A 17,040-nucleotide genomic window follows, 5' to 3' on the forward strand; every position below is an offset into this window, starting at 1 on the left:
ATGCTCAAATATAGCAAGATCATTCTCTGAAGTGCAAGGAACTCTTACTCTTGCAGATGATATTAAATATTAGTTATCAGATAATCTTATATATCAGAGATTCTTCACTCAGCAGATCTCTTTTAGTCTTGGGAATTATATAATTATTAATATATTGTGTAGAAGCTTCTGTGTCTGCTAATACTTTGACAGTCATCTCTCAATTCTTATTCAAGTATCTCTTATACATTAACATTTCAGGTCTCAAGACATTGAGGTGAGTATTTACTTTCTTCTCACTCACATGGGGAGTCAGAAGTCTGCTTTCTCTTGATATTTACAGAATTCAGAGAATTATCTTACATAATACATAATAATAATAATAATAATAATAATAATAATTATCATGGGGAGATTAAGAGAGAATAGAAAAGAGAAAATATTAATGTGTCCCAAAGCGAGGTGAGTGTTAAATGAAATAAAGGGGGGAATAGCGAACACCAGGCCACACACGAAAAGGACATACTTGAAAAGTTTGTTCTGTGGTTGGCGTCGGTTGTGCATTTGTTGGACGGAATATAAAACAATACTACTACTATGCAATGTATATAAATGATGAGCAAACTGGGCAAATCAGCAATGGCGATTGCATGATTATCTAGGTACTGCGACTGGACCCAGACGCGGTACGCTCTGTGGGGTTAAAGTTGACCTTGCTGGTCAGGTTGGCGGCACCCGCACCGGAGCCAGCCCCGGTCCTCGCTGGGACGTCTTGCATAGCAATATTTGCGTGTATCCTGGTACGCTCAGAAAATGTATGCTTGGCCTCGACATCGCCCCGTTCAGCTGCGATGGTTTCCTTTGTGGTAACGCGTGTTTTCCATGCTGGAGTGCTTGTGTTGAAGATATCTTCGACGGCTTCGAGGGATTTTCCTGCTGTTTCTGGGAAGGCGAAGAAAACGTGGATGGTCATTGCAGCACAGAAGGCGCCAAAGACTGGTTGTGCGTTAGTCTTTACGTATTTTAAAGGGGAGAGGCGAGAAAAAGAAAAAGATGGGGGGTGGGATTTCTAGACTTACTCATATATGCCTTCCACTGGATATTTTCAAAGGCTGGCGGGACGAAGTAGGACAGGGCAAAGTTGAATATCCAGTTGGAGGACGTGCAAAGTGCGACAGCCTTTCCGCGGAAGCGGAGAGGGAACAGCTCCGGTGGATAGATCCAGGAAACGGGGCCCCAGGTCGGAGCGAAGGAGGCCACAAAGAGGAAGGTACAGGCCACGACAGCTTTGGCGGGGGCACCCTGGTTGACAGCCCATGATACTGCTTTGACTCCGTTGATACCCCCGGGCACATAGTGGCCGTTGGCTCCCATGATGCCGCCTGTAGCAAACATCCAAACACACATGAGGATTCCTCCAGCTAGGAGAGTGGGACGCCGGCCCCATCTGTCCACCCAGATAAGAGCGGGAACGGTCATAGCGACGTCTGAAAAGAATGGTTAGCTGAGAGTACCTTTGAGGGATATCTATCCTTTTTGGGGGCCATACTAATGATGAATTGAATCGAGGATGATACAAGCAAGGTGTTGCCTCTCAATCCAGCCATTGCGAATACGTAGGTAATCTAGGGCGAAATTAGTATGTTGACGAAGGGTGATTTTATTTTGAAATTAACGAGCCGCGAATATAGCTCGCCAATATAAACTGAATGGATTGTTTGCCTACATAATACATCATCACGTTCATACCGGTCAACTGGCTCCAAATCTGAGTGAAGACACCAACGTGAGTTCGGAAAATCATGTTCCGTTTGAGGAGATCGAAATAACTGCGCAGGTTAGAATCATATTTTGCTCTAAGTTATGGTGGGAAGGGAAGTCAAAATAAAGTATAGGGGTGCATACGTGGTCTCGTTAGTTGACTCCAGTTTTACGAAGTCGCCGATTTCTTGCAGTTCGGCTCTGACGAAGGGATGGTTAGCATCACCTTTGCCATGGATGCCGGCTATAATTCTTTCAGTTTCATTCCACTGGTTCTTTTTGGCAAGCCAGCGAGGAGATTCAGGCATGAAGAAAAGCGCAAAGAGGAGAAAGATGCCGGGAATCATTTGGAGGGCCCAAGGGAGTCTGAAGGCCGTTGTTCCGTTTGCTGGCCCGATGAATGTACACCCATATGACATATAGAACATAATCAAGATGCCTTTTGTTGGTTGGCATGTGTTAGTAGTCAATAAGGAATCCGGGAACTGAAAAGCGGCTAGACTTACCCCATGTGATAGCCCACTGTTGTGCGCCCACTAATCTGCCTCTTCGCGAGGGAGGAGCCAGTTCAGAAATGTAGACGGGGACTTGAGCAGAGCAAATACCAACAGCGAAGCCGTTGATAAAACGTCCAGCTACGAGCATACCAATATTTTGAGCCGCAGCGGAGATTATACTTCCGATAATCCTATGAGAGGAGGTAAGTAAAAACTCCCGTAGATTCTGTTTCAGGGATTCCACAAACCAAAATAAAGAGCCGACTTGGATCGATTTCTTTCGGCCAAGGATATCTGACAGGTATCCGGAAACAAGAGCGCCAACCCAGGAACCACCGGGCATGGCAGCGGTGATACCGCCTTGGGTAGAGGGTCTAGGGCCGCTACAGCGGGTACCATCCGGGTTGTCTGGGGTTATCACCCCGTAATAGTCTGGACCTTGGTTAAAGTAGCAAAGGTACTGTGAGGTCGAGATGCTGAACGGAGAGAGCGGTCAGCATCAAGGATGCACCGCAAAACTGGGCACTGTAACTAACATAGCAGACATAGAGCTGATATCAAAACCGAACAAACCACCGCCGATCACGGCAACAGCCGCGATGGCATATATGTTCGTAAACTCTTTCATTTTGTAGAGTGCTGCCCAGGTGTCTGGTAGCTCAGTTTGTGAATTATTAGCAGCTAAAGTAGAGCTCTCGATGAGTGGGATTAGCAGAGAGAGCAAAGTTGAGGGCTACAAGCAGCGAAGTAGAAATTTGCGGCGGACTGAGGTATAGCAAATGATAGAGTAGTTTTGAAGTGCATGGAATATTCTGGTCATAGATGAGATATCAAGAGAAGTAGGTGAAGTAGAAGTTGTGAGAAGGAATCATTCTCGCGATCAGGTAGAGCTCTATGTATGTAACCTAGCGGCAAGCTGCAAGATCTCAGGCTCCATAAATGGGCGGACAACTAGATGTCAAAAGCTTAGCGGAGTTCCGCGGGGCCCCATTCAGCGGACGTGGAGAAGCTATAACGCAAGGAAGGTTTGGGTGATCCCAAGTTAGAGGGTCATTCATCCCTTGCTAACTCGGGGACTTAACCAGAAGCTAATGTTGAAACCAAGGAATCGGCGTACCGAGATTCGTTCGATAAAGGTATATAAACCCTAAAACATTGTGATCTGGTAATTATTTTATAGGCCCAAGCCGGCTATTGTCCCGCTTGGGGATATACTCCGGCGAATGTCCATATTGATGCATTCTAACGTTGAATCTGCGTGTCATTAGACGTGCCCTTAACTTGTTTTCGAAATACAAGCAAGGATAAATGCATTGTAAAAGTTCCAAAATAGTATGGAAAGGCTATTCGCTTGTTTTGGCCCCAGAGATGTAGTTAGTTTAGCACATTTCAAGTATGAATGGGGGGAAACTCCAGAAACGGATCGGGCAGCAATGATGGCGGATATCCCACACACTACAAATGCCATCCATTAACAGCCAATTCAAAGCCTCTCCCACACCTCTTGACTCCCATTTCAGCTTGATAAGTTCGAGGTGACTCTGGGTGACTACGTGATTCGTTAGGAGCGAAGTGGAACAAATCCCACCCTCTAGGTACTGAATAAGGAGGGAAGTCTGTGGGTCAATTTTAAGTGACAGGGATTCGTTAACTCTATGCACTAGGCGGCTGGAGGAAACAAGAGTTTAAAGTGCTGTTGATAAAAAGCTGAGGATGACAATGCCTGTGCACTTGAGGCTTACAACAAACTTTGGACTAACTGAATACATAACAAGCGATCGGCAACTAACTAAGCTAGTTAAGTAACTTAACTAGCCCTCAATAAGCCTCCATGCCAAGACTTCCCGAGTCGGCAAGCCGAACGGCCCCGGAGCTTTTATTTCGTCAACTTCCCCACACAATGCGTTTACGTCGCATAGGACACTGTGAAGAATATAATCCGGCAGCGGCATTTGACTGCTGTTTTTGTCATACTACCATGAAATTACATTAAAAGGGGGGCATATTTTATCCACACGAAAACGAGGCCACCACAGAACTAAAAAACGTCAAAAAAGAAAAACCTTGTCCATAGACCATAGAAATCTCCTTGAACGGGGGTTATCATCCATCAAGCTGCTGATAGAAGCCTATACTCTCGTCTACACAATTAGTTATTGGACACCTTTTGCTGGTTCTGAACTTAAACGTCAAACCTTTCTCAAAAGCTTCTAATTTCATCAACCAATATTGGAGGGAGCCAACTTTTTTGGACGGCTGGAGGCCGATTTAGGCTATTGGAGCAGACGATACATAGCTATCCATGGATTTCAGTTAAACTGTGCCAATAAACTGTAACTCTGATGCCTCTACAGATTGGTGGAACGGCTCTCACGGCCAGCAAACTCATCAGCTCACAGAGACAAGACGGGTGATTCTTGTACTAATGAAAAGCTGCTGAATTTTAATTTAATTTAATTAATTAATTAATTTTTATTAAAAATTACTCGCGAAGTGCATTCATGCCTCCAGTATTCACCATCTCCAGCCAGACTGCAAGACAGATTCATTTCCTCAAGTCTGACAGAACTGGTTGCCAATAAGTAGAATTGAAAGAAGATGGGGTAAGGACTCTGCTATTTTCTGAGTATTTGACTATGCAAAAATTCCAGTATTTCCCTCCTCAAAGTGAAAGGAAAAGGGGATGGCAGAAACAGTAAACCAAGAGGGAATCAAACAGTTTAGTCCCAGCTCTTCTATTCCCAGGAAGAAGGAAAATTCCCCCTTCCCTCCTATGTGTCCCCTCCATCAAAACGTTCCCATCTGATCTCAGTGTCCTGTCCTTCTTGCGCTCGCACCGGGTGTACATCAGCAGTAGCATGATCCTGATTGGAATAAGTAGTGTCACCTCTTGAAAAGTGTCACGGGGTTAAATCTAGTATCTCATTAAGATACCTCTAATCCCATCCTAGATGCCCAAGGGTAATACAATGATTTTAAATGATTTCAAACCCTCTCTCTATACAATTATACAATCGTGCTCTTCAAAAAGGATTCCTGCAGCTCGGTAGTATGATGCAAAAGGCCGAGAATTTCAACGACCAGATCTCTCAGTCGCGTGAGAGACTTTTTGCTTAATTTGTAAAGCTTCATAGACAGAGAAGGCCAACAAGAAACAACAGTGAGCCATGGTCATAACCAGCCTAAGATCTGATTCTCACATGGTTCATAACCATACATGTAGCACAGGACCTATCCGATTGTGGATTATTAATATTGAGCATCATCCAGGCTGAATGACCCTTTATCGCTTCCAAGGTTAGTTTTAGGTGCCACCTGAGGACCCACTGCCGCTGGGGAGGGAAGAGCAATGCATCTGAGGTATCCATTTCTTCAACACAATCAAAACGCGTTTAGTTTTCTCTTGCCTCAAAGCAAACTGGGAGGCATCCAGGATAATTATGAAAGCTAGGACTGGGCGTTATCTCAGTAAACTCAGCCACTCCACTCCGAGCTAACTCAATCTGAACTACTGCTACTTTCTGCCAAGTCCTGCTAACATCTGAGTCAATCAACTGTCACAGAGCTTACACTAAACCTAAATGAGATATCCTCAGCTAGACTGACCGTGTGACCGTGTCTGGGACCAGGACCAGATTTTTTGATAGTCTCATTAGACTGGCCGCTGGGACCATGAATTTCATGTTTGATCCCATTTGGTCTGGTCTCATACATTTCTTGGCGTGAATCCCGCTGGGACTGGCTATTAAAAAAACATATAAAGTGACTATATATCAGATCTTAAAATGAAATCATAACTTGAAAAAAATAAGAAAGTGATCTCATTTGGTTTTATTTAGTCTCATTCTTAGTATAAAGTTACTATTTTTAGACATTTTAAGGTTTTTTTTAGACTATTTTTAATTTTTTAAAAAGTAATGCTTTTTGATAACACTCAAATGAGATTTAAAGTCATTTAAAGTAATAAAAATAATTTAAATTGAGAAGTGAAAATCATGATCTTATTTGAAAAATGTGATAAGAGTAGATAGTAAGTCTCACTGAAACAGTATGAAACTACTATCTAATATTAAAACTGTGTAATGAAATCAGTTGAATTGATAATAAGACTATTAAAAAATCTAGTTCTGATCTCAGACATAATTACATAGTCAGTCTAAGTCTTATTATTAATTTAACTGATTTCATTACACAGTTTTAACATTAAATAGTAATCTTATACTGTCTTAGTAAGACTTACTATCTACTCTTATCACATTTTTCAAATAAGATCATGATTTCTACTTCTCAATTTAAATTATTTTTATTACTTTAAATAACTTTAAATCTCATTTAAGTGTTATCAAAAAGTGTTACTTTTTAAAAAATTAAAAATAGTCTAAAAAAAATCTTAAAATGTCTAAAAATAGTAACTTTATATCAAGAATGAGATTAAATGAGATTAAATGAAATCACTTTCTTATTTTTTTTAAGTCATGATTTCATTTTAAAATCTGATATATAGTCACTTTACATGTTTTTTTAATAGTCAGTCTCAGTGAGATTCATGTTAAGAAATGTATGAAATCAGACTAAATGAGATTAAATGTGAAATTTATAATCTTAGCAGTCAGTTTATTCTCAGTAAACTCTTCACAGAGTGTCTGAGAAAAAACAGTTTTTATTTATTAGTAATACAGAAACAATTTACTTTAATTATAATATTTAAGATAGAATCACTGTATAATATTACTTATAGATTATTTCTCTATCATCTTAAAGAATTAATTTTTTAATTTTCTATTAATTGATATAATTTTTATCTGAAAATATATATATTCTGAGTATGAAGTATTATATTGAAAACTGCTACTATGATTTTAAAGATAAGAATAATTTACTAATTTTTCAATTATGATTATATTTAGTTATTCAATATCTTAATCTTGCTATTAAAACATCTATTCAGTTATCAGAGACTATAGTTAAAGTACTGAGTATATTTTTCAGTAACTTTTAACAACTTCTGATAACTTCTGATCTCTTGATAATCTTATATAGTATATTAACTTATAATAACTTCTAATAACTTCTGAAATCTTCTGATAACTTCTAAATCAATTACAGTATAATTGTCACGCTCCCGGCCGCGTCAAGGCCCCGTTGCGGTTTCATACAGCTCATCACTTTTATGCAGATGATTTCATTCTGTCTGAACCAGTTTTCAATCACTCTATGACATCATTCAGATATATTATAGAAAGATCTGATTGATGAATATAAGAATCTCACTTCTATTGTCACGCTCCCGGCCGCGCCAAGGCCTCGTTGCGGTTTCACACGGCTCATCACTTTCATGCGGATGATTTCATCTCATCTGAACCGGTTTCCAACCACTCTATGACATTATTTGAATATATCATAGAAAGATCTGATTGATGAATATGAGAACCTCACTTCTATACAAGATCAGCAGATTACTCTTTCTTGACAATGAGATGCTGCTGAGGTATTGCTTCAGCTATTCTTGCTTATGAAATGAGAGAAGAGTATTCACTCATTATCTATATAGAATAGCTAGATGCTGACTTCTTATTAAAGAAGTCAGTGATTTGTTTTACTGCTACTGAAATATACACAAGAGTTATTATGTATCTTATACAATCTTCTTAGTATACTAAGTATCATATCTGTGATATTCTTGCAATAACTCTGTAGTCTATAAGCTTGCTATTTAAGCAAGATAGTTAAGCTCATTTATACAGCTTCTTAAATAACTATCTCTATATATTATCATTAACTAGTCACTGCTTCAGTTCTGTTATATTACAATTCAAATCACTCAATCTGATTACATGTTTAAATCAGTTGAGCTTTAACAGACTGATATAGTCTCACACACCTGCACTGAGACTGACTCAATCTCACTCTCTGAGAGAAACACTATATTATTCTCTAGAGTGTGTACATCTCTACTCTGACAGAAATCTGAGATTTCTGAAATTACTGTGTATTTTAATATGAGCTCTTCAACTGCTCTGCTATCACTGCAGCCTCTACACACCTACATCTATTATAAAGATAGAGAGATTAAGATTGAAGATTCTCTGAGATATAAGAAAAACATCTTATCTGAATTTCACAGCTTTATCTGTATTCTTGAACAGAAATTCTGCCTTAATCTGAGCCAGTATAATACTCATGAGATATAAGTAATATACACTGTCAACCTTCTTGAAGATATCTCTGTGACTACTTGAGCTATTAAGAAGAGAGAGCTTGAGTGTATCAATGCTGCTGTGACTTGAGAAGAATTCAAGAACTTTCTACTGAATCAAATTAAAGATCACTACAACTGTGGCTTCACAGCAGCACAGCAGTTCAACTCATTATATCAATGAGATAATGAGAATTCTTTCAATTTCAATACAAGATTTGAAGAATATTGAAAGAAACTGACTGATGATTTAAATCAATTAAAAACACAGCTTTATCTCATAAAGCTGACTCACAAGGTGTGAATAATAATATTATAATATCAGAGTTCATTAATTAATTGCACTGAGCTTGTTAATCTGACTTTCTGAATCTATTTGAATAATCAATTCTCTGAGAAAAAGATTAATAAGATTCTTTCTAAGTAATTAATAACAGAATCTAAACAGTGTCATAACAGCTTCAGTGTGAAGAAAGTAAAGAAGAATTTCAAGTATTCTGATTCTTCACTCACTGTAAAGAAATGTTAAAAAAGATTTGACAAAGATCTCTGTTTCAACTGTGAAGCTGATAATCACTATATCAGTGATTGTAAGAAGCTGAAGAAGAGAAGAAATTAAGAAGATATCTTCTCAAAGTTGATTTCTCTTCTGACAAATGTATCTGTGAAAGATAAAGAAGAGAAAGAAAAGAATTGACAATTCTCATATCTCTGAGTTCATGTTACAATCACAATATATACTCTGAATGAGAAGATATCAGTGAGATGTCTACTTGACTTTGAAGTGAATATTAACTTCATATTCTATTTCTTTTCTTTGATGAAGAGTTGAAAGAAGATAGATCTGTCAGATCATGCAAAATTTACTGATGAAATGAAATGCTACTGTTTTGACATAATTCAAGCAAAGTGTGTGATCACAGACTTAGAAGAAATCTTTAAGAAGAGCAGTCTGCTTCTTCACACAGTTAATATCATAGATGAGAATGTCATTCTAGATCTTCTATGATTGAGAGAAAACAATTCTCTTATTAACTGAGTCACTCAGATATGACAGTATCATCTCACTGATGAAGAGACAGTGATAGAGAAATCTGAAGAGTTTCATTGAAAGAATCTTGAGAAAAAGATTGAGTTGATATACTATATAGTAGATAATTAAGACTTGAAGATAGATGAAGAAGTCATCACTCTTACTGTAAGATTAGCAGCAGTATCTGTCATTGAAGATAGATATATATAATATCTCTTTATAGATTTTAAGAATGTCTTTTCAGAAAGAGAAGCAGTGAAGTTTCCTGATATCAAGATGCAATATAAGATTTGTCTTGAAGATGATGTAATAATGCTGTATGAGTCTCTTTACAACTTATCTGTAAAGAAGTTGAATGTTCTGTGTAAATATCTTGAAGAAGTGTAATCAAAGAACTGAATATGTTTATCAAAGAGTTCAGCAGAGATGTCTATACTCTTTGTACCTAAGAAGAATGATAGACTATGTCTATGTATAGACTACAGAGGTCTTAATAAGATGACAGTTAAGAATCACTATTCATTACTGTTAATTAATAAGATGATTAATTGATTATCTGAAGCAAAGATGTTCTTGAAGATTGATATACAGAATATCTATCATAGAATCAGAGTTAATGAAGATGATGTTTGAAAAACAGCTTTTTGTACTAAGTACAGCAATTTTGAATATCTTGTTTTATCTTTTAATCTTTGTAATACTTCAGTTATCTTTCAGATCTATATAAATGAGACACTGCAGGGCCTTGTCAATGTCTTCTGCATAGTATATCTGGACAACATTTTAATCTTCTCAAAAATGAAGAAAGAATATGATACTCATGTTTGAGAAGTGTTGAGTTACTTGAGACAGTATCAACTCTATATAAACACTGAAAAATGCTTGTTCTATATACAGAAGATTGATTTCTTAGATTATATTGTTAAGATAAATGGCATTTCAATGAACAGAAGCTGAGTCTCTGTCATTGAGAACTGACTGACACTATGAATGTATCATGAGATGCAGATATTTCTAGAATTTGCAAATTTCTACAGACAATTCATCTATACATATTCACAGATTACTGTCTCTCTTACAGATCTGTTGAAGAGAAGTATGAAAGACAGGAAAATGAGACTGTTTATTCTCACTCAAGACACTGTTCAGATGTTTACAGAATTGAAACAAGCTTTTACAGATATTATAATACTGAATCACTTTAATTCTGACTTATTCAGTCAGTGTGAGACTGATGTATCTGAGAATGAGATCTGTGAAATCTTTTCACAGTTGACACTGAAGATCTTTTAATATTGAAAGAATCAGAGAATAATCATCTCTGAGAAAATAGATAATGAATTGTCTGTGAGAGAAGACTTTTTCACAGAGTCTATAAGACATTATAAATGAAGATCAGTGACTTTCTTCTTCAAGAAGTTATCACTTATGCAGAGAAGATATGATACTTATGATTAGAAGATGTTAGTAATTGTTGAATTCTTTAAGATCTAGTGATATTATCTTCAGAGTAGTAAGTACTCAGTGTAAGTTCTCACTGATCATGCAAATCTGTGTTACTTCTTGATAATAAAGAGCTTGATAGAATGTTAAGTCAGATGAGTGAAGCTGCTTTCAGAGTATGATTTCTATATCTGATACTGTTCAGATCAGCTTAATCTCACTGATACACTGTCTAGATAGCCTGATTATAATATTATTAATACAGAGAAGAATTCTATAAAAGAATCTCTGTCATCACTGCAGAAGAAGCTGGCTGCAGAGGGTTGAGATTCTTTAAAGCTTGAAAACAGTGCTGAAGAGGCAGCTGCATAACTCAGTATAGAAGATGAAAGAGAATCTGAGTCTCTGTAGAGAACTGACACTGAAGATCATAAGCTTCTTATATCATATCTTATAATCATTGAATTGATAAAGAATGAAACAGTCTACAATCTTTTAATCTGACTACTTTTGAAATTCATTAATAAATTATAGAAGAAGAACATCTCTACTGCAGCTTGAATTCAGAAGTTAAAGAAGAAAGAGTTCAGTTTAAACTTAAAAGAGACAGACTCTGAGTGAGACAGTGCTGCTAAGAAATCAAGTCACTGATAACTAGAAGAATATGAACTTCTACTGCTGAATAATTCAGTCTTCATCTCTTGTAGCAGAGCAGTGTGTCAGAAGTTATTGAGAATTTATCATAATAATTCTTATATAGAGTACTTCAGGTTAGAGAAGACTGAGAAGCTTCTAAAATGTAAATACACTTGAGACAAGCTCTGAGCAGATGTCAAAGAGTATATTAAGACTTATGATATCTATCAAAGAATAAAGATCTCACAGTATAAGTAATACAGTGAGTTAATATCACTGCCTGTTTCAAAGAACTCATGACAGAATCTATTGATGAATTTTATAGTTGATCTGCTGAAGTTAACAAGAGTCAAAGAATATAACTCAATTTTAATCATTGTTAACTACTTTATAAAGATAGCTAGATATATTTCTATTTATAAAAAGATTAAAGCCTCTGAATTGACTGACCTGTTTTTAGATATTATTATTTATAATTATGATGCTCTGAAATTATTAATAACAGATCAAGAATCTCTCTTTATCAGTAAGTACTGATCAGCTTTTTGCTATCATCTTATAATAAGATGTCTTCTCAGTATCATATTTCATCTGCAGACTGATGACTAGACTGAATATCAGAATCAGACACTAGAACAGCATCTTTGAGTGTTCTATTTATATTATCAGAATAATTAGCTCAAACATCTTCTAACTGCTGAATTTATATATAATAATACAAAGAATATAATCTTAAAAATATCTTCTTTCTATACTTATTATGAATATAATTCTTCATTACTCAGTAACATTATGAACAATGTTTTAAAGAGAGAAATAGACAGTTAGAATGTTGAACAGATACAGAGAATAGAGTATCTCTCAGTATCAGAAGTAAAAGTAAGATTGAAACTTTTGAATAAAATTTATAAGAAGATAATGAAAAGCATTCACTGCACTCAGAAGTGATAGATAAAATACTATAATTAAAAACATCTTCTGATGAAGTTCTTGATAGAGAATTAAGTGCTACTTTCAGCAAAGAATATCAAGATAATGAGACTGTGTAAGAAGCTCAGTGAGTGATGACTAGAATCTTTTCTGATAATAAAAGTAATAAGTAAGCAGATATATAAGTTAAAATTACTCACAGAATTGAAATTAATTCATTCTATTTTTCACATTTTCTATTTGAAACTCTATAAGCAATACTCTGAGATGAAGCTATCTTGACTGAATAATATTGAGATTGAGAGTAATACTGAATATCTTGTAAAGAAAATATTGAATAAGTGAACACATTATAGTAAGCTTCAATATCTTGTTAAATAAGAAAATTATTTATCATCAGAGAATTCATGAAAATCACTTAAGTATTTGAAAAATGCTGAGAAAGAGATTGTAATTTATAAGACAGCTAGTAGAGACTGCTCTGTTACATATCAGAAATGTTAAGTAAGAAATATTACTTAAGACTTCTTATTTTTCTCAAAGAGTTTTTTAGAGATGATCTTATAATGATAAGTTAGCATCTTATAAACTCTATAGCACTCTTCTTCTATTTTCTCTCAAAGAGTTTTTTAGAAGTTTAATGAGACTATACAAGTGTAAAATTCCTGAAGTGATTAATAAGAAAAAGAAAGAAATATTTGAAATTAATAAAAAGATTAATATTAATTAATCTGCAGGTCACTGCTAATTTAATAAGATCACAGCCTGCTGAAAAAGTAAAAAGAGAGAATCTCAGAGCCTACTTATTAATAACTACACTCTCATCAAACTTATTCTTCACTGTTGAAGTCTTCAGTACTGATATCTTTGCCTGCTGAGAAGTTAGCACTGCAGTATTATAGAAGAGCATGAGAAATGCATAAAATATCAACTTATCAACTTACAAAGTATCTCAGTTATCTACTTCAGTTGAAGTGAGATTCTCTTCAATCAGTAATTAATCTCTATAGCACTTTTAACAGTGACACTGACTGACTTCTTCTTAGAGCTAGTCATTCTGAGATGTTTTTTCATCTCAGAGACTCACACTTTCATCTTCTTTTATAGATAAGTAAGAAGAATCTTCTCAGTCTTAACAGAATTTATTAATACTTGAAGCTCTGAGACTCTCACTCTGTACTGCTTGAGTATTTAGACTTCTTATCAGAATTAACACAATGTCTTTCTATGAGATAATACTTACAGAGAGACAGAAGTTATTGTTACAGATATAATGAAAATAACAGAAGTAAGAGAAGAAGTGAGTGTATAAAATTCTTCTCTTCTTCAGCTGCTTAGCACAGTGTAGATAAGTAATGATATTAGTCAGAGACTGTATCAGAGCCTTCTCACAGAGAGAAGATGAAGAAACTGCAGAACTCTGCAGACTCAACTCAGCAGTATTCTGAGCAGAGCTTGAGCATGTCATGAGAGAGAAACTACAGATTGAGCTTCTCAGAGCCACTGTCTCTGAAATCAAGCTCTCTTCAGATTTCTCTTCAAATGATCACACAGGGTCATATGCCACTGTATTAGCTGAAGGGGGGGGCGGCGTTGCAACAGCGGTGAGGGAGGCAGGGGATGAACTGAATGCAGATGCATCAACCGGCAGAACCGCCGCGGCTGTAAGAGAAGCAGGAGGAGATGTGGCAATGAAAGTGATGCTTCTGCAGCTCATTGACACTGCCACCTTCAATCTGGCTTTCTTGACAGTCACAGAGGTCACTGCCGCATCATGAAGACATTTACTCACTAGAAAATGTCAGAATAAGTCCTTGATTGTTCTTCAAGAATGATACTCTCATGCACTCACTATTGCAATTGAGAAAGAGGAAAGAAAAATGTTTCATAAAGAGAGAGATCTTTTCAAAAAATCCTGTTACTACTGTCAGCTTTGTCTCTAAAATACATCACTTTTACAGGGAATTTCATATATAGAACAGAATATGATGAGAGATCTGTAAGTCACTTATTAACTATATTTTTCTCATCTTAAATTAATATATAAGGAACTCACTTATCACATGTTTAATTTGAATGAAGATGAGAAAAGAAAGATCTATACAGTTAGCAGAATAACTCATCTATTTCTTTATATTATATACAGTATATATACTATCAATTAGTTGATAACTGTTACTATATAATAAAGATAATTTCTAATCTGATAATCTTAAGAGTATAGAGACTATACTCTTAAGAGAAAGAGTATTATCACACTCTCAGCTATGTTAAGACTCTGTTACAGTTTCACATAGCTTATTACTTTTATACAGATAATTTCATTCTATCTGAACTGGTTTTCAATCACTCTATAATATTATTCAGATATATTATAGAAAGATCTGATTAATAAATATAAGAACTCTGCTTCTATACAAGATCAGTAGATTACTCTTTCTTAATAATAAGACATCACTGAGATATCACTTCAGCTATTCTTACTTATGAAATAAAAGAAGAGTATTCACTTATTATCTATATAGAATAGCTAGATACTGACTTCTTATCAAAGAAATCAGTGATTTGTTTTATTACTACTGAAATATACATAAGAGTTACTGTGTGTCTTATACAATCTTCTTAGTATACTAAGTATCATATCTGTGATATTCTCACAATAACTCTGTAGCCTACAAGCTCACTATTTAAGCAAGATAGTCAAGCTCACTTATACAGCTTCTCAAACAACTACCTCTATGTGTCACCGCTGACTAGTCACTGCTTCAGTTCCGCCACGTTACATCTATACAAGATCAGCAGATTACTCTTTTTTAACAATGAGATACTACTAAGATATTACTCTGATTATTCTCACTCATGAAATAAGAGAAGAGTATTCACTCATTATCTATATAGAATAGCTAGATACTGACTTCTTATTAAAGAAGTCAGTGATTCATTTTATTTCTACTGAAATATATACAAGAGTTACTGTATGTCTTATATAATCTTCTTAGTATACTAAGTACTATATCTGTGATATTCTTGTAATAACTGTGTAGTCTATAAGCTCACTATTTAAGTAAGATAGTTAAGCTCACTTATACAGCTTCTTAAATAACTATCTCTATATATTACTACTGACTAGTCACTGCTTCAGTTCTATTATATTACAATTTAAATCACTTAATCTGATTATATATTTAAATCAGTCAAGCTCTAACAGACTGATATAATCTTATACATCTACACTGAGACTGATCTGACTTCATTCTCTGAGAGAAACACTACATCATTCTCTAGAGTATATATATTTCTATCTCAGCAGAAATTCAAGATTTCTGAACTCACTGTGCATTTTAATATAAGCTCTTCAACTGTTCTGTCACTGCCGCGGCCTCTACACATCTATATCTATTATAAAGATAGAGAGATTAAGATCAGAGATTTATCAAGATATAAGAGAAATATCTTATCTGAATTTCACAGCTTTATCTATATTCTTAAACAGAAATTTCACCTTAATCTGAGCTAGTATAATACTCATGAGATATAAGTAATATACACTGTCAACCTTCTTAAAGATATCTCTGCAACTACTTGAATTATTAAGAAGAGAAAGCTTGAGTGTATCAATACTATTATAACTTAAGAAGAATTCAAGAACTTTCTACTGAATTAAATTAAAGATCACTGCAACTGCAGCTTCACAGCAGTACAGCAGTTTAACTTATTATATCAATGAGATAATGAGAATTCTTTTAATTTCAATATAAGATTTGAAGAATATTGAAAGAAACTGACTGATAATTTAAATCAATTAAAAATACAGCTTTATTTCACAAAGCTGACTCATAAGATGCAGATAATAATATTATAATATCAGAGTTCATTAATTAATTATACTGAGTTTGTTAACCTGACTTCTCAGATCTATTTAAATAATCAATTCTTTAAGAAAAAGATTAACAAGATCTCTTCTAAGTAATTAATAATAGAATCTAAACAGTGTTATAACAGCTTCAGTGTGAAGAAAGTAAAGAAGAATTTCAAGTATTCTGATTCTTCACTCACTGTAAAGAAATATTAAAAAAGATTTGACAAAGATCTCTATTTTAACTGCAGAGCTGATAATCACTATATCAGTAATTATAAGAAGCTGAAGAAGAGAAGAAATTAAAAAGATATCTTCTCAAAGTTAACTTCTCTTCTGACAAATATATTTATAGAAGATAAAGAAGAGAAAGAAAAGAATTGATAATTCTCATATCTTTAAGTTTATATTACAATCACAATACATACTCTGAATAAGAAAATATCAGTGAGATGTCTATTTAACTCTGAAGTGAATATCAACTTCATATTCTATTTCTTTTCTTTGATAAAGAATTAAAAGAAGATAGATCTGTCAGATCATATGAAATTTACTGATGAAATAAAATATCACTGTTTTAACATAATTTAAGCAAAGTGTATGATCACAGACTTAGAAGAAATTTTCAAGAAGAGTAGTCTGCTTCTTCATACAGTTAATATTATAGATGAGAATGTTATTCTAGATCTCTTATAATTAAGAGAAAACA

At 34.9% G+C, this 17,040-nt stretch overlaps 2 protein-coding genes across 2 annotated transcripts; one reads left to right on the forward strand and one right to left on the reverse strand.

Annotated features, from left to right (window-relative positions):
- Nucleotides 1-637: 637 nt before the first annotated feature.
- On the reverse strand, nucleotides 638-2,865 carry BDCG_07291 (sugar transporter; the record flags this gene model as incomplete). Its single annotated transcript, XM_045423085.1, has 8 exons — nucleotides 638-975; nucleotides 1,059-1,466; nucleotides 1,529-1,604; nucleotides 1,706-1,808; nucleotides 1,885-2,179; nucleotides 2,247-2,428; nucleotides 2,486-2,713; nucleotides 2,774-2,865. The coding sequence occupies 8 exons, from the start codon at nucleotides 2,863-2,865 to the stop codon at nucleotides 638-640; spliced, it is 1,722 nt and encodes a 573-aa protein (XP_045278561.1).
- An 11,076-nt stretch (nucleotides 2,866-13,941) lies between these two features.
- Nucleotides 13,942-14,253, forward strand: BDCG_07293 (uncharacterized protein; the record flags this gene model as incomplete). The annotated part of the gene is made up of 1 exon (XM_045423086.1): nucleotides 13,942-14,253. The coding sequence occupies one exon, from the start codon at nucleotides 13,942-13,944 to the stop codon at nucleotides 14,251-14,253; it is 312 nt and encodes a 103-aa protein (XP_045278562.1).
- Between the last annotated feature and the right edge of the window lie 2,787 nt (nucleotides 14,254-17,040).

The sequence above is a fragment of the Blastomyces dermatitidis genome (assembly GCF_000003525.1).
Source record: "Blastomyces dermatitidis ER-3 genomic scaffold supercont1.8, whole genome shotgun sequence".
NCBI classification, from domain to species: Eukaryota; Fungi; Ascomycota; class Eurotiomycetes; order Onygenales; family Ajellomycetaceae; genus Blastomyces; species Blastomyces dermatitidis.